The 16392-nt window shown below is 36.6% G+C and overlaps 1 protein-coding gene across 2 annotated transcripts in view; it reads right to left on the reverse strand.

Moving 5' to 3' along the window:
- GRB14 (growth factor receptor bound protein 14) overlaps positions 1–16392 on the reverse strand; it is a 117548-nt gene that overhangs the window by 12767 nt on the left and 88389 nt on the right. For both annotated transcript variants that reach the window (XM_046018457.1, XM_046018458.1), the window contains 5 exons: positions 13000–13121; positions 11197–11271; positions 8267–8404; positions 3456–3566; positions 3168–3263 (listed from right to left, as the gene is read on the reverse strand). In XM_046018457.1, the coding sequence (XP_045874413.1) occupies positions 3168–3263; positions 3456–3566; positions 8267–8404; positions 11197–11271; positions 13000–13121 (542 nt within the window). The remainder of the gene's footprint in view (positions 1–3167; positions 3264–3455; positions 3567–8266; positions 8405–11196; positions 11272–12999; positions 13122–16392) is intronic.

A 16392-nucleotide genomic window follows, 5' to 3' on the forward strand; every position in this document is an offset into this window, starting at 1 on the left:
AGTCTCTAGAAGGGAATTGGGTCCTTGGACAACTTGCATTTACAGCAATGAGACCCATTTCAGACTTCCTGAAAGACAACAGTGTAGGATAATAAATTTGAGTTGTCTTAGGTCACTAAAGTGGTATAATTTGTTACAGAAGCCATAGAAATAAAACAGAGCATCTTTGAAGTGGACATCTGTGCCTTGAAAGAGGCTTCAAAAAGATCAAATGGGAAAAAAAAAAAAAAGTGAGAAGGGGATAATCTTCCAGGAACAGCATTCTGGATATGGAAGGATCAAAAGAAAAAAAAAAAAAAAAAAGCTTTTAGTATATTTCATCAATTCTTGGACACGTGCTTCTTTTCAAATTTTAACATTCATTAATTTGCCTTAACTATAGCATCTTATATTCACTGTTGATCAAGTAACTTGTCACTGCCTGAAATGTTTAGTGAGATCAAAAAATCATTCCCGTCAAACTTTGCAGAAGGGAGGCCACTGGCTAAAAGACAACTCCAGAGACCATGGCAGAGCACCTGTCTGAGAAGTTCTGCCTCCTTGAAGCTCTTGACGGCACAGAGTAAGATAGTCTGTATGAAATATGGGCATCCATGGCTCTGAGATAAAAATAATTTTGGAAAGCCAGTCTTAGAACATGAAGTTTTAAAGATGCCTCACATAATTTATTTCATGTGTGTGTATGTGTGTGTGTGTGTACACAAAACCGATAAATGATGAAAATCTACATCTATAGGCTTAAATAGATCTAAAATAACTAGATAAAAATAAAAATCGTAGGGGATACGAAAGCATCATATCATAATTTTACTGACGTAATTCTTTTCTTTCTACTTATACTAAAAGTAATGGTGTATCCTCATAAAATCAGTGGCATTAAAGGAAACGTGCTCACCACCTATTTCAGAGTTGGGTGTCTGAACTTGAGATCAAACTAGAAGGGAGGAAGCCTTGACTAACCAGGTTGGAAAGCATCTCCTTTACCAGCCTCGCCTGATTTCCAGAGTTCTGATGAAAGGAAAGAGAGAACCAGAGACCAGAGTTCACTCACTAAATCAGGATCTCCAACGATGGGGCTGGACACACAGAACTTCAGAACACACCTCAGATGACTCCAGTGCACATCTCAAGTTAACTAGCTATTACTTCCTTGACCGGTTGGTTCCCAACACTTTCTAAAGTTCTTTTCTTTTTATTTTTTTACATTTTATGACAATGAGGGCAACATAGAAGCAATTACTTACCATGAGGGTTTCAAAGAATCAAGACTTCTAAGCTTTGTTGAAACCAAAATCATGACAGCCATTTAACAGTAGACTATTTGAAAAACAAACCTCTTGTAAAAAGGTAACTACAGTGACTATCTGATGTAACAGCAAAAGGAAGCAAATTTCAGAGTTAATCCAAAAGCTTCCTTTAAGCCATTTAAAAAATTTTATGCCAATACCACTTCACATGCATTAGGAAAATTATTTTTTAAAAAAGGAAAATAACAAGCATTAGTGAGGATATGGAGAAATTGGAATTCTCACACATTGCAGGTGAGAACATTAAACAGTTTAGCTATGTGGAAAAATTTTGGCAATTCTTCAAAAGGTTAAACACAATTACCATATGACCAGGAATTCTACTCCTAGGTATATACCCTCCAAATTGAAAACAGGTATCCAAATGAACACATATGTTCATAGAGGTACTACTCAAAATAGTCAAAAGATGTCAACAACCCAAATGTCCATTAATGGATAAATGAATAAACAAATTGTCTAACACACACAGACACACACACACAAATATTATTCAGCCATAAAAAAGGAACCAGGTACTAATATACACTATAAGGTAGATGAACCACAAAACAATATGCTAAATAAAAGAAGTAAGACACAGAAGGTCAGATATTGTATGATTCCATTTCTATGAAATGTCGAAATAGGGAAAACCTATAGAGACAGACACAGATATGGTTGATTGCCAGGAGCTGGGAGTTTCCATTTGAGGTGATAAAAACGTTTCGAAGCTAAAAGCTAGAGAGATGGAGGCAGTGCACAACATTCTGAAGGAACTAAATGGCACTGTATTGTTCACATAGTTAAAACAAACACAGTTAATATGTTCATCGTATTAGCCCAGTTGATTAAAATAGTTAATTCAGTTCATTTTATGATATGTGAATTTCACCTCAATTAAATAAATTAAAAGAAAAAAAAAAAACCTATCTTCCTAACCTGGTTTGAGGACTAATAATTCTGATTCTGATTATTCCGTCCTTCTTCAAAAGGAAATGGTTGATTAATTTTTAAAATTATGAAGTTGTATTTAATTTATTAGCATAGAAGTTTTGAAATTAAATATGTGTTTTCTATACATTCTGGAAGAAATCATTCTATGTCTTTCTTCCCCACATAACTTTTAGAACTCTTACTCCTCTCAAAATGCTTCCCAGTAAACTATGCTTATTTAAGTTTTAACTTCTACTTAACACAAAGGTTGATATTTTAAAAGTATATTCTACTAAAATTTACATTATAATTTGAAGTAAACTGGAAAGCAACTTACACAACACTTAAATGAAGTGTAAAACAATTGCATTAGACAAACCTAGGTGGGCACGTTTTAAAATACGTGTCATGGTGGATTGATGACAATATTTTAAAAATACGGACTGAGTCATTCATAGAAGGTTTTTTAAAAATTTAACTTTGTTCAGTGTTCCAAAATTCATTGTTTCTGCACCACACCCAGTGCCCCATGCAATACTTGCCTCCTTAATACCCACCACCAGGCTCACCCAACCCCCTACTCCCCTCCCTTCCAAACCCCTCAGTTTGTTTCTCAGAGTCCACAGTCTCTCATGGTTTGTCTCCCGCTCCAATTTCCCCCAACTCCCTTCTCCTCTCCCATCAGTTATACTAGCTATATATGTAATACTCTCGAAAAAAAATAAAATTCAGATCATTTCTAAAAATGGAATACTTACTCCACACACACAAGATAAATGCGTTAGGCTATTCCACTGTACTAATGTTTATCTTTTAGATTAAAAAAAATACAAACATTTGGGTACACAGACTTATAGTGAGTCTTCGCATTTTGAAATACAGATATTTTCAAACTTTGATGGCACTCACAACATTAATAGAAATTCACGCCTGCAGTGAGATTACCTTAAGCAATCTAATCGCAGCCACCCAGCACGTCCTACTCTGCTCTTCTTCTGCACAGAGCATTTTCAGGTCTCGGGGCCCTCCCGCTTTGTTAGGCTAGAAGGCCACAGCACATTGTTTATCGTTAATGCATATCTTGAAGGTAACACCTGTTGAAATAAAAGCCACTAAAATTCTCCTATATATAAGGGAAAGCTGTCTCTTTTTCAAAAGAAATTAAAAGAAACCCAAGCTTACCTAAAAGGCTGAGGCTTGCTTTATTCATCTATCAAAATATTAAGCCTGTACCTTAAAGCAGAATCCATAGTTAGTCGGTGCTCCGTGTTTTTTTTTGCCTGCCAGGGACACATAAATATCACTATTGCCAAATTCGCTGAAAAACTGCAAATGCCGTGGTTCCTTTAAAAACATACAAATGTGAGAGTTGAAATGAATCCATACTTTTGCATGCTCTCTTTTGCATTTCTATTATATTACATAATTTATACCTTGGCAAAACAATTATTCTAAATAATGGCAGAGAAATACAAAGGGAAGAAAAATGAAGTTACTGTATCCTTCAAGAACCAGGAACTTGACACAATATTATTTGAGAAGTGGTGATTTGTTTATCATTTAACGGCCAATATATGCAAAAATCTTCATCTCCCTATTTTAAAATTGTTCTCTTTAACTACCATTTCAGGAATCTCAGGGAGAGAAAGCAGCAAAGAATGGCTTTTGAAAATGTTTTCCTTGTCCAGGTTTCAAATAGTGGTAGTTCGACAAAGGCAAGAAGGGTGGTTTGAGCCTCCACAGCAGTTAGAGAAAAAAAAAGGAGAAAGAGACAAAGATTCCTGCTTCATTTAGAAAAGATCCCCCTCCTATGTGGGTACTACCTAGCACCCCACGGCAAGCAAAGAGACAGGGGGCATAACTACCTTCTGTACGAAAAGAAGGTGGCTGGTACAGATGAGTTCCAGGAAATTACCTGGCAGTTGCATGTTTCTGATTTTCAAGGTAAAGTGGAATCATGTACAGCTATTTCTTCTCTGGGAAATCCATGAGATTTAAAGCTGGTCAAGGGAAATCACTGGGTCATTTTATGTTGTGAGAGGTTAATAACTTGGAGAAGTGCTTAATTCTGAGGTTGGATGTATAATCAAAACTGACCAAAAATGCATTTGTTCTTTAAAACCTTGCTACTAGTAGTGTGGTCCCAGACCAGGACCATAGGCATCACCTGGGAGCTTATTAGAAATGCAAAACTCTGTGGCCCCACCACAGACCTACTGAATCAAAATCTGCATTTTAACAAGATCCTGGGTGATTCATAGGCACTGAAAACTAAGAAGCAGTGCTCTAAAGCAAAACAAAACTGAAAAGACAGAAAACAAGAACATTTAGCCATTGGAGCAACCCATTCAAATCCATATCCAAAAAAATTTCAGTCCTTTACCAGCAGGCTATTCCATCCCAGATGACTAGCAGAGCGACAGTTTCTGTGTATGTCACTGTCCTCTGTGTGTCACTGTTCTTAGGCATTTTGATCTAATGAATGGCTACAGTTCCCATCTCCATAGGAGAATAAGGCAGAAAAGAAAACTGTTAAAAGAGATCCAGCCTAGGGCCCTTGGAACAAGGGAAGAGGAAGGAGAAAGGTACTCTTACTGTCATGGCCTTTAAAACTATTTTTTGATAGAAACTGATTTGCTAGTAAAAATGTCTGATTCCTATGAAGAAAAGATAAAACCAGCCCTGTCCACTGATACTGTAGAAGTCTGTGAAGCTGAGTCTTCTGGATGTAAGAGAAAGGCAGCTTGAGAAAATCTAGAAGGCTACAGAGGCAGGATGAGGTTCATGTCTTGAATGATTTTTGCTCCATTAGTGCAGATATATCAAGGCTTAGGATACTGTACAATCAGAAGCCTGAGCTGGCATGGCGAGCAAAGTCCACGCACGCACATGTGTATATATGGCGAGAACTGGGAGAGAGGTGTGGTACTTAGACGTTTCTCTGTAAATAAAAGTCACAGCCACATCTCCAAGGCTTGTAGCCATGGTTAACTAACTCCCATGCAGCCCATATCTTCAGAAAGTATAATAAATCAAGACCTTCTCACAGAAAAAGGACAGGAAATGGTCTCTTTCCCAGGCAGAAATGTCATATTAAACATTAGATAACATGCATAATTTATGTCAAGGTCATAATCCTTGAGGTTACCTAATACCTTGTATTTCTTTTTTTTTTTTTTTTTTTTTTTTTTTGAGGAGAAACTTAAAATCATTTTTATGTACAGATTGTGGAACATGACCTCATTAGACATAGGCTAGAGAGAAGAATATTATGTACTGAAAGTACAGCAAAGTCAGACACCAAGTTGAAAAGAGCTAAGATATGGACTGAGAATAGAGGTTTGATGCCTGTAATTCTGGCAGGGAGAAGACTATTGCAAGGATAAAAGCAAGGATCCAGTAGACAGAATAAGGAGCTGTCTTTTGTATAATGGGTGGGCAGGGAAAGGAGGTGAAGGCTGAAGTAAAAATATAATGGGCAGTTGATTTTAATGAGAAACCTGTTGAAGAAATAAGAATTTAGGAATTAAAGAAACATTATCATATCTTCCACTGGACGTTTCACTGGAAAGAGTGCAATCAACATAATTACTGATTTAGAAGCCACTTTTCTCTGATGTTAAAAGTATAAAGATATGCATGTATTTGTTTAAAAAACACCTTCATATGTAATTTCATACTTAGGAAACAGGGAAATGAACAATCTCATTAAAATTTAGACTAGGGAGACTCTAAAACCTTAATTACAGAAATAGGTAATTATTTATCCTAACATTACTCCTGATAGAAAAATCTGAAAACTAGTTTAAATGTTCAAAAAAAACTAGTTGAATACTAGTAGTCCAATGATGTATACTTAAAAACAAAACATTTCTGTAAGGGAATGTGGTACTAAATTAGTAGAGCCCTGTGCCAGTACTTACACTTCAAGGAGACACACACGTGACGTGCACACATGTCAACAGCAAAGAAGGAAAACTGTGTATGAGGGAAAGCTGAGGAAAGTCTGGAGGAGTCAACTATCACTTCTTGTGCCTCCATATCACCCAAAAATCTGGTCACTGTCATTAATTGTTTTCTGGGCATTTCCACTTGGATGCTTCACCCTTAACACAATATATCTAGAACTAAGATTATTATGCTACTTCTAAGATAATGTGATAGCAAACCTCCTTTTCCTGTTTACGCTATTAAATCACTGCCTATTTCTTTATTTCTTTCTCTAAGAACATCTAAAATGCTTCCTCTCCTTTCACATCAATCAGTCAACAAAACCTGGCCAGCTACTTCTTAATCCCTTTCTTCCCCCTCCACTGCTCATCGTAGGTTAGATCCTATCACCTCTACTCTGGATTACTAAATGACCATCTATTTAGCATCTGTGCCTCTAGTAAATCTCTCTTTCTCTCTCTGTCCCCCAGCTCCCTGCAACCTTTGTTCCCTCCCCCTCGTTCTCTTTTTTTTTTTCTCTCTCTCTCTCCCTCTATCTACCAATTTTTCAAGCTCCTTATGGCCATAGTAATCTTACAACTTGATCATCTCACTCTTTTGCTCAAAAATTTTCACTGGCTTTCTACAGTGAGTTGAGTGATTATCCCTGCTCCCAAAAGATATATCCATGCCCCATCCCAAGAAACTGTGAATACCACCTGATTTGGAAAAAGGCTCTTTGCAGAAGTAATTAAGCTAAGGATCTCAAGATGAGACCATCTCAGATACTCTACGTGGTTCCTAAACCCAATGACAAGTGTCCTTATAAGAGGCAGAAAAGGCCACATAAAGACAGGGAGACTGGAGGGAGGCTGCCACAAGCAAATGGGTGCCTGGAGCCATGAATACCCAAGACAGAAAAGCCTACAGAAATTTAAAGGATCACATAATGATAGTGAGCAATAAATAATGGATGAACATTTCCAGCATAAATATAAACAGAAATTTGCAGATTGAATGCATATGTTGAGAATTGAGTAAGATTTATCAGAATACATTTGAGTGCACCTAGAAATACAGTCAGGGAAATTACTGAACACCAATGATTATCATGATATTTGAAAAACAGCCAGAGAAAAATGACAGATTACCCACAAAGAATTAACAATGTTGTTTGACAACAACAGATGCATGAAAACAGAATTAAACTAGCCACCCATGAAAACTCTCAAAATTAGTTTTACTTGGGATGCCTGGGTGGCTCAGTCTGTTAAGCATCTGCCTTCCGCTCAGGTCATGATCCTATATTGGGCTATATTGGGCTCCCTGCTCAGCAGGAAGCCTGCTTCTCCCTCTGCCTGCTGTTCCCCCTGCTTGTGCATTGCTCGCTCTCTCACAAATAAGTAATTATTTTTTAAGTTTTATTTGAAAAGGATCAATGCGTTGCATAAAACGTCAGCATTTATAAAACACGGCGTAGTTGCCACTGACTAGACCACACAGACATAGAGACAACATGATACCAAGCATGGTGGGACATGAGCGAGTAGTGGTGTGGGAGCTTCAGTACAAGTGTGCTTGTACGACTGCATGCACAGCTGTATGCAATTCAGCACACACACGAACACATGCCTCCACCACCCATCGTCACACAACTCCCTTTAGGAATCTATAATGTGGCTAAGGAGACAAAACTATCACATGCACAAAGGAAATAAAGACAATTACAATTCAGCGGAGAGTTACTAACTGTATCAACAAAAACAGAAGTTCAGGAGGGGGCAAGATCAGGAGGACAATCTGGGTGAAAAGAGGAGACGTGAACTGTGCCAGACCTCACAGTCTGTAGCCAAAGGTAAAGAGGAAGGGGGTGAATTTGGAGAGAGAAATGAGCACGGTATATGGTCGCAAAATAAGAACATCTAGATTCCATCTCGGGATATATGTTGAAATTAGTGGGGAAATGAATAGTCAGTTTTTTAAACTGATTACAGCAAATGTTTGGGATCTAAAATCAATGTCCCAACTCTTGATATCCAGTAATAAACTAATAAAAACAAAGGAAAACCCACTTTCACTTACAGTTCATAACACAACATGGACATTTCAATTACCTTTGATGTCCCTTTAGTAGAAAAATATAAACCAGATCTTCTTAGAAGGAAGTAAATCTTTTTCCAGGACTTCTTTCCCTGCTCTTTTGCATGTAAGAAGCCATGGATTTCAGGGTATGTGCTTGAACTCAGAAACATCTGCAAGAAAAGTTAGACATCTCATGCTGATTCTGAATCGGTTACTATAACCTTCTAGTAACCCAAGATTTCAACCATCAACATGCAAACTCTAACAGTGTCAATATCACTTAAATGTGTCATTACAGGCATGGCAAAACAAATACAACAAAAAATAAATCAGTCTTTTGATAACCTGAGGCAAATTCCAAATGAAAATCTGTTCATAAAATATACATTCTAAGTGGTCAGGACTTAGCCAAACACTAGAGTGATAAGTTTTTTGAATGTCTATTTGAAAAGCTGGATTTCATCTAAGAGTTAAGTCCTGATAATATTCATCCTTTTCTATGATTTTCCCAGAGAACCTATCAGCTTCATTACAGTGCATGGAAAAGACCACAATCTTGACTTCAATTATTGAATTGTTTAGAAAGTTGAGCCGTGTTCTCCTCCCTGATGAAGTAAAGCAAACAATCTTTTCTCTGTTCTCTATGGGGTTCAGTGGTGGGTGGCTAGAGTACACTGTGTTTTCCAAAGAGAACTGCAACACTATCTCCCGTCCCACATGCTCTTCTACAAAGGGATCTTGCCACCTAACCGTGCAGGGCTGGAGTCTGTGTCTCTACCCCCTTTGAATGTGGGCAAGGCTTTTGTGACTGCTTTGACCATTGGAATAAAGCAGAAGTGACAGTCAGCTAGTTCTAGTTCTAGACCTTAGCTGTCCCGATGGCCTCCACTAGTTAACTCCTGGAAGATAGTGGTCACATAAGAAATATGACTATGCTGAGATAGCTCTGCTGTGAGAAGCCCTATGTGCTAGTAAAGCCCTTGAGGATGGAGACCCCATGTGGAGAGAAGAGAGGCCAGGGGGTAGAGGGGACACATCATGAAAAGCTATCTTAAGAAGGGGAACCTCAACCCCCAGGGAGTCAATGTGCCTCAAAGATGACCCACCCAGGTAAACCCTCTCCGAATTCCTGACCCACAAAACTGTTGGCAAAATGTAAGTGGGTACTTAAGCCATTAAGGTTTGGAATAGTTTATTACAAAGTAATAATGAACTGAGACAGTAGGCATGTGCTGGTCAGGAAAATGAGAATGAAAACGAATAGCTCTTTGTGAGTGGTTGTACTCAGCATCCTTAATAAGATGATGGAAATGCATTAGCATCTCATTAAAAGAAGAAAACAGAAATCCCTATGAATAAACAAATGCAAAATGGAAAAATGTAAAGTAAGGAAATTACTATCTAAAACAATGTGACATATTTTAAAAAGCTACTCAGGGAAATGCTGAGAACAGATATGTATGTTTTTAAGTAAATTATTAAAATTTTTTTTAATTTAATGAGCCACAGTTATTAATTAATTGACATGCAAAACAGGCGAGTAGGTTTTTTAGTTTGAGTGCTTTCCAAGTTATTAAACCAAACCAATTAAATTTTAAAAAGGGAGTCAGAGAGGTCATACTAGAAAGAGAAGAAACGTTTTAAAAAGTGGAAACATTGCCTCAGTGGAGAGAAAAGGTCAGAGGCACATGCAGGACTATCTGATTCCAAAGCTATGATTTTTCTTGTTTTTGTAATTTCACATTAAAGTCATACAACAATATTAGAGGAGAATTGGAGAAAGGAGTTGGAATAAAAGCTCCAACCCACCACCCTGTCACAATCCAGTGGTGAAGCACAGAGAGGACCTGGGATCTGGGCCCTCGGGCACAGCTGTCGCCGCCCCTGCCATTCAGCCTAGTATTCTGATGGGGTGTCTGTGAAACCTGGTAGCGTAGAAGAAGCTTTTAGGAAAATCTCTTGAGACTCATCATATTTCTAAAATATTATGAAGAGCAAAAACGAAATATAAACTATTAAAAAGCGCATAGAAAACAGATCCATACCACCCAATATATTTACCGATATACTTAACTACCAATATATTTCAAGTACTATCTCTATTGGAAATATTAAAAGCTGTCTTCTTTAAAGATCAGAGAATACTGAGTGGGTTTGACAATGCCCGTGGGCTTAGATCAAACGGTAACCATTATAAAGACATTAGTGAACATAACCTGTTAACAACTGCAGAGCTTCTGATGTGAAATCTACTGATCTACGAAAAATAAAATAATGAAAATCATTGTTTTATTGTAATGAAAATACCTTTTAAAAATGATCATGTAAAGCCACAGCCAGTTTGAAAGAAATAAGCCCCAAAGATGCAAAACTAAGGAGATTTTTTAATCAAATAACTAGTATTCTTAATTCAGCTAAGACATTTTAGAACTCTGCTCAAGAATGCAACATAGCTATGACACATGTCAGTATACAAAATATATGTTTTAATATCTTTTTTTCTCCTTTCATGTAGTTGCTAAATATTTTAAGATAAATAGGATTGGGAGCATTTGCTATAAAAGTTAATACTAAATATCTGTTAGCAAAATGTCTACAATTTACTGGGGTGTTTGATTTAAAGACTAACATAGTCTTTAAACACATCACAGAGCAAAATTCTGACAAGTTTCCTTTCATGATACACATTTTTTGAACCCATTTTTTTAAACACTGAAAATCCTTTGACAACTGGCCAAAACTAGAAAGAATAATGGTGTTAGGAGCCTTTCCTGATTCAGGGACTTCTTTTTTCAGGTTTTGTTCTTTTCTTTTCTATTGTTTCTTTTCTTTTCAGGTTCACCTCCAGCAAAAATTCATCCATCGAAGTATAACATTTCAATCTGGGCATGTAAAAATATGGACCTTAAAGTTTCCCTTTATTACACTGTTACTTACATACTTTAATGGAAATATATTTTACCTGCAAAATCTGTGTGGGGGATATTTCACTATTGGTTTCAGTTGCAAAGGACACCATATGCTCTGGAAAAAAATACTGACGAAAAGATATAGGTTACATTATCTCAAAAGCCATGCTAGAAAAGATTCAATTATGACTCTATATTCAGGTATCTCAATGAGAAGGTAGGAGTACGGCCCAAAGATTAGCAGGCACCTTCAGATAATGCAGATAAAGAGAGAACCACATTCATCAAGCTCAAAACAATGTCTTCAGGATGACAGTGTCTTTGCTCCCAAATCTCTTCTCTGAGTCCTGTGGCCACTCCAGCAGATACTAAAGGACCATCAATTCCATGTCACAAAGTCAAGACTCATAGAATTAAAGGGTATACCTAAGGTCACAGACACAGGACTTGTCATGGGGCCAGGGAGCTAAAGAACCAGGACTTGTCATAGGGCCAGGGAGCTGTAAGTCAGGTCCTTTCCAACCTTGTTCAATCATAAAATTCATCCAGGGCAGTTGTTTAAAATAGGAATTCCCAGGCCTTGTTCCTGGAGTGTCTGATTCAGTAGGTCTGGGTACTCTTTCCTCCCCCGGGTAATTTTTATGATGAGACACATTTTGAAAATATAGACTACTACACTTCCTCCAAGGACAGGGTTTTACAACTGTTCTATTACCATCTGGTCTAACTCTGTGGTCAGTATTAGTTACACCATTCCTGATCTCCACCCACTAGCAGCCCCCTGTCCCTCCACCTCCGAAGACAAGCAAAAATGCCTCCAGATATTGTCAAATCGCCCCCAGCTGATAACTACTGCTCTAGGTCTACAAAATGCATGTAGAGCCTTAATTAAATAATAGTAATAATAATAAATATAACCAAAAGCAAGCACTATAACATATGCCTTTAACTATATTTTTAAATTCTTGCAATAAAGATTCAGAAAAAGAAAATAGTTTCCCTTCAAATTCTAATTCTACTTAATTTTTATTAGGATGCTTTTATTTTCTTTGTCAAAGATCATCCCATTGTTTTTATTAATAAGTTCAAATAAAAGAGAACATAAGAGGTCTTTCAGGGTTTGAAAATATTCTATTATAGTGTGTATCATATATTTTTCATAAAGGATCACTTCAATCCAATTATCCAAAACTTCGTGTAAAAATATGTTACAACTGCAGAGACAAAAACAATTTAAAATAATGAGCCCAGAGGCTATTCTGACTTCTCCAGACCCCTAGTCTTCACTAGAATGTGACATTTTTTTTTTTTCATTCAAAGAGAACTATCATAAAAGTAGTATTTATTAGATAATGCTCTGGTCTTTATCTCATTTCTATTTAGCTCAGTCATTACTGCACTGAAAAAATATTTTGGAACAGCAAGATGCATGTCAATTTGAAATTTTTAGCTAAGCTATAGCATTCCCAACAATCATCAATCTATTTTTAGGTTAGAAATTTTCTTACTTAAATTTCCAAAATTCTGTGAAAAGTGTTCAACTATAATACTTTGGAGCTGCTTATGGATATCTAATTATTGATTCCCAAAATTAAATGTATAATAGTTTTCTTACAATGAAAAAGAAAAAATAGCCCCCAAAACAGTTCATCGGAACTTCTGCGATAATGTTGACTAATCGTTGTTAGAGTACAAAGAAACGTTAACTGTGATGTTCACAGAACAGAGTTTTTAATTTACAATTTACCCAATGGGGAATTGTATTTGATTTATGATGACTCTTTTCTTCACATAAAATAAAATAACATTTAACAAATTCATTATTTCCCATAACTATTAATAGGGATTTCACTTACCATTGGGTTTTTAAAGAATTCATATTTGGCATAATTTTTTCTAAAGTATAGTTTATTCTCTTCTTCCATTCCCCAGTTAGATAGCACTTCAATCACCAGCTCATGGTCTTCCATTGTTCTTTCTGTAAGGAATGCTTCCGTGAGTATGTCAACAGATGGATGGATGGATGGACAAATGAATAGACAAAAATGTAGGTAGAAAGAAATATATATGGACACATGTATCTGTATAAATTTACAGATTATGTTACGTATGTATCTTTATTAAATATAGGAAATTTCAGCTCAATTCTAGAATAGCCAGATTGATAATATTTTAGCAATTGTGAATTAGTAATGTTGATTTTTTATACTAAAGCAGACTGTAACCTGAGGAGAAAAATGACAAAATATCACAATGCACTTTTTGTTAATTCTCAATTCCTTTTATTGCTATGTAAATTATAATTAAGTTTGATAATAAATCTGCATTAATAATGCAGAAGCTATTCTTTTTTCTCCAATTTGTCATGATGTCAAAATTAAAATACTTGCCTCAAGGTTGAACAATTCACCCCATTAGGAGAGAAAAATTTTGACAGGTTCAAAATGCATTTAAGATACATAGTCTGGATAGTTGAGAAAAATTAAAGTAAAAGCTTTAAAAGGAAAAATTTTAATGCTAGAACATACAATTTTTAAGACACCTAATTTCTTGTGGCGTTTTATTATTTAAAAGCTAGTGTTCAAATATTAATATATACACCTAAATATAAATATATTTATATATAAATACCTATATATAAGTATATTTTAATATACCTAAATATATTTCAGGTAGGGTGGGAAGGCACTTGGGAGGAAAGGTACTTAAATGAAATAAGCAAAAACAGCTTTACTACAGAGGGGAACATACCATGCACAATTCCTATTTTAATAAGAAACTTGATGTCCATAGTAGTGTTATTCATTATAGCCCCAAACTGGAAACCACTGAAATGTCAATCAACATGAGAATGACTGAATAGTGTAAACAGTATAATAAATAGTAGAATACATATACTACAACTGTATGGGGGAATTTCACAAACACGGTATTAAATGAAAGAAGTCAGGCACAAAGAGTACGTACTACATGATTACACTTACATAAAGTTAAATACAGGTAAAATAAATATATAGTGTTAGAAATCAAGATAATGGGGAGAGCAGGTGAGGGAGCAGGGGCATGAAGGGAACAACTGGGTGTGGGAGGTACTGTTTTGTTCTGGGTGTTGGATATCCAAGTTTATGCGACATCTGAATTTCACTGAGTTGTCCACATATGGTTTATTCACTTTTCTTAAGGTGTATCATATTTCAATAAGAGGTTAAAGAAAAGTGTGAAATCATTAATGCAAAATCAGGAAGGGAAGAACAGCCAACTAAAGCATACAGAAACCCTCTGCTTTTTAGGTGCTTCTAGGACCTTTTTAGAAAGTATCTGTGTCTCAAACATTCAACACTCAGTAGTAATCTGTGATCTACAACACCCGAACCCTGGAAAGTAATGTCATACTTAAATAGAAGTTTCTTCATCTGAAAGGAAGTTCTTGTAAGAGTTCTCGATGCATATGGATGAGTTTGAGCTAAATGTGCATCAACACTTGGGTTCTGTTCTTAACTCCAATTACTCTTTTTCTGTCTCATTGATGAGCTCCCATAGCTCCTCCTCCCTCCTAAAATGCAATCCTTGGCTAAAATCTTTTCTTTCCCTTTCTTAAGCTAATTCACTCTCCCTTCTTCAGCCATCCCATCTGTTGAGTTCCTTGAGATGCAATCTCTTGCTACAGTTGCTTTTACTCATGCTCTAGTCCCAACTGTGAGACTTTCCACCACCTCAAACACAGTGTGTCTAAATCCCAAATCAGTATTTCGGTTCCCCCAAAATACTAAAAAATTCCAGCAATGCCAATCCTGAGCATAGAACCAAAAGAAAGGAAAGCAGAGATTAGAACAGATGTTTGTACACCAATGTTCATAGTAGCATCATTCATTACACGTAGAAACACCCTAATGTTCATGAACAGATGAATGGACACGCAACATACAAGACACACATACAATGGAATACTCAGCCTTAAAAAGGAATGAAATTCTGACACATGCTACAACATGGATGGACCTTAAAGATATTATATGTAAAATAAGAAGACGTAAGAACAAATACTGTATTACTCCATTTATAGGCGATACTTGGAATAGACGAACTTGTGGAGATGGAAAGTTGAATTGTAGTTTCCGGGACTGGGGAGCAAGGAATTATTCTTTAATGGGCTCAGAGTTTCACTGTGAGAAGATAAAGATGTTCTGGAGATGGATGGTGGTAATAGTTGTACAACAGTATGAATGTACATAATGCCAATGAATTATACCCTTAAAACTGGTAAATTTTATGTTATGTACATTTTATCAAAATAAAAAATAAACTTGATAACAAAGTCATCTTCCTTTTTCTCTCTCAAACTGCTTTTTCCTAAATTCTCCTATTTCCATTGCATCTTTATATCCAATCCTGTATGTTCCACTTCTGCTATCTCCAAATATCAGAGATTTTCCCCCCAAATGTCTCTAAACAAGCCCTCACTCCTTCCCATTTTCACAATCCCAATTTAGACCTTCACTTCTTCTTAACGAATCTCCAAACTTCTATTTTCTCATTCTTCCAGTCCAACCTGGACACTGATACCACAGCAAACCTCATAGAACATGTGTGTCAATGTGACCCTTGCTCAAAAAGCTTGTCTACTCCCTACTTGCTGTAGGATACGTCCACAGAGTCTGGCAGTTATACTATTCATTCATCCATTTGACAAATATTTACTGAAGGCCTACCACATGTCAGACATTCATCTTGGGGTCTGGGATTTGTAGTGCATAAAACTGCCAGAAATCACTGCCTCATGGAGCTTTCATTCTAATGGGAAGAAACAGACTACAAATAAAATGTAAATCTTAATAGGCAGCGATACAGACCACAAAGAAAAATAGAGCAGGACATAGGGAGAGAGGAGGCCATAAGGGAAAATAATTCATTTTCAACAGCTTGCCAGGATAGGTCTCGTTGGGAATGGGTAATGTCTGAATGAAGACCCAAAGGAGAAGGGGGCATGAGCCAAGCAGACACCAACAGGAAGAACAAGAACAAAGTCTCTGAGGCAAGAGCAAGGATCTATGTTTGAAGTAGCAAAAGGAGGTTAATGTGGCCGAAGCTGAGTGAACAAAGGGGCAAGTCCTAGAAGAGCTAGAGAAGCAGTGGTGATGAGCCAGGAGGACTGGAGAAAGGCCTGCAGGTCAGAGTGAGGTTCTGGCTTTTCCTTGGAGTCAGATGAGAAAACGTTTGAACAGAGAAATAACATGAACTGACTTATATTT

The sequence above is a fragment of the Meles meles genome, chromosome 9, assembly GCF_922984935.1.
Source record: "Meles meles chromosome 9, mMelMel3.1 paternal haplotype, whole genome shotgun sequence".
Taxonomy (NCBI): Eukaryota; Metazoa; Chordata; class Mammalia; order Carnivora; family Mustelidae; genus Meles; species Meles meles.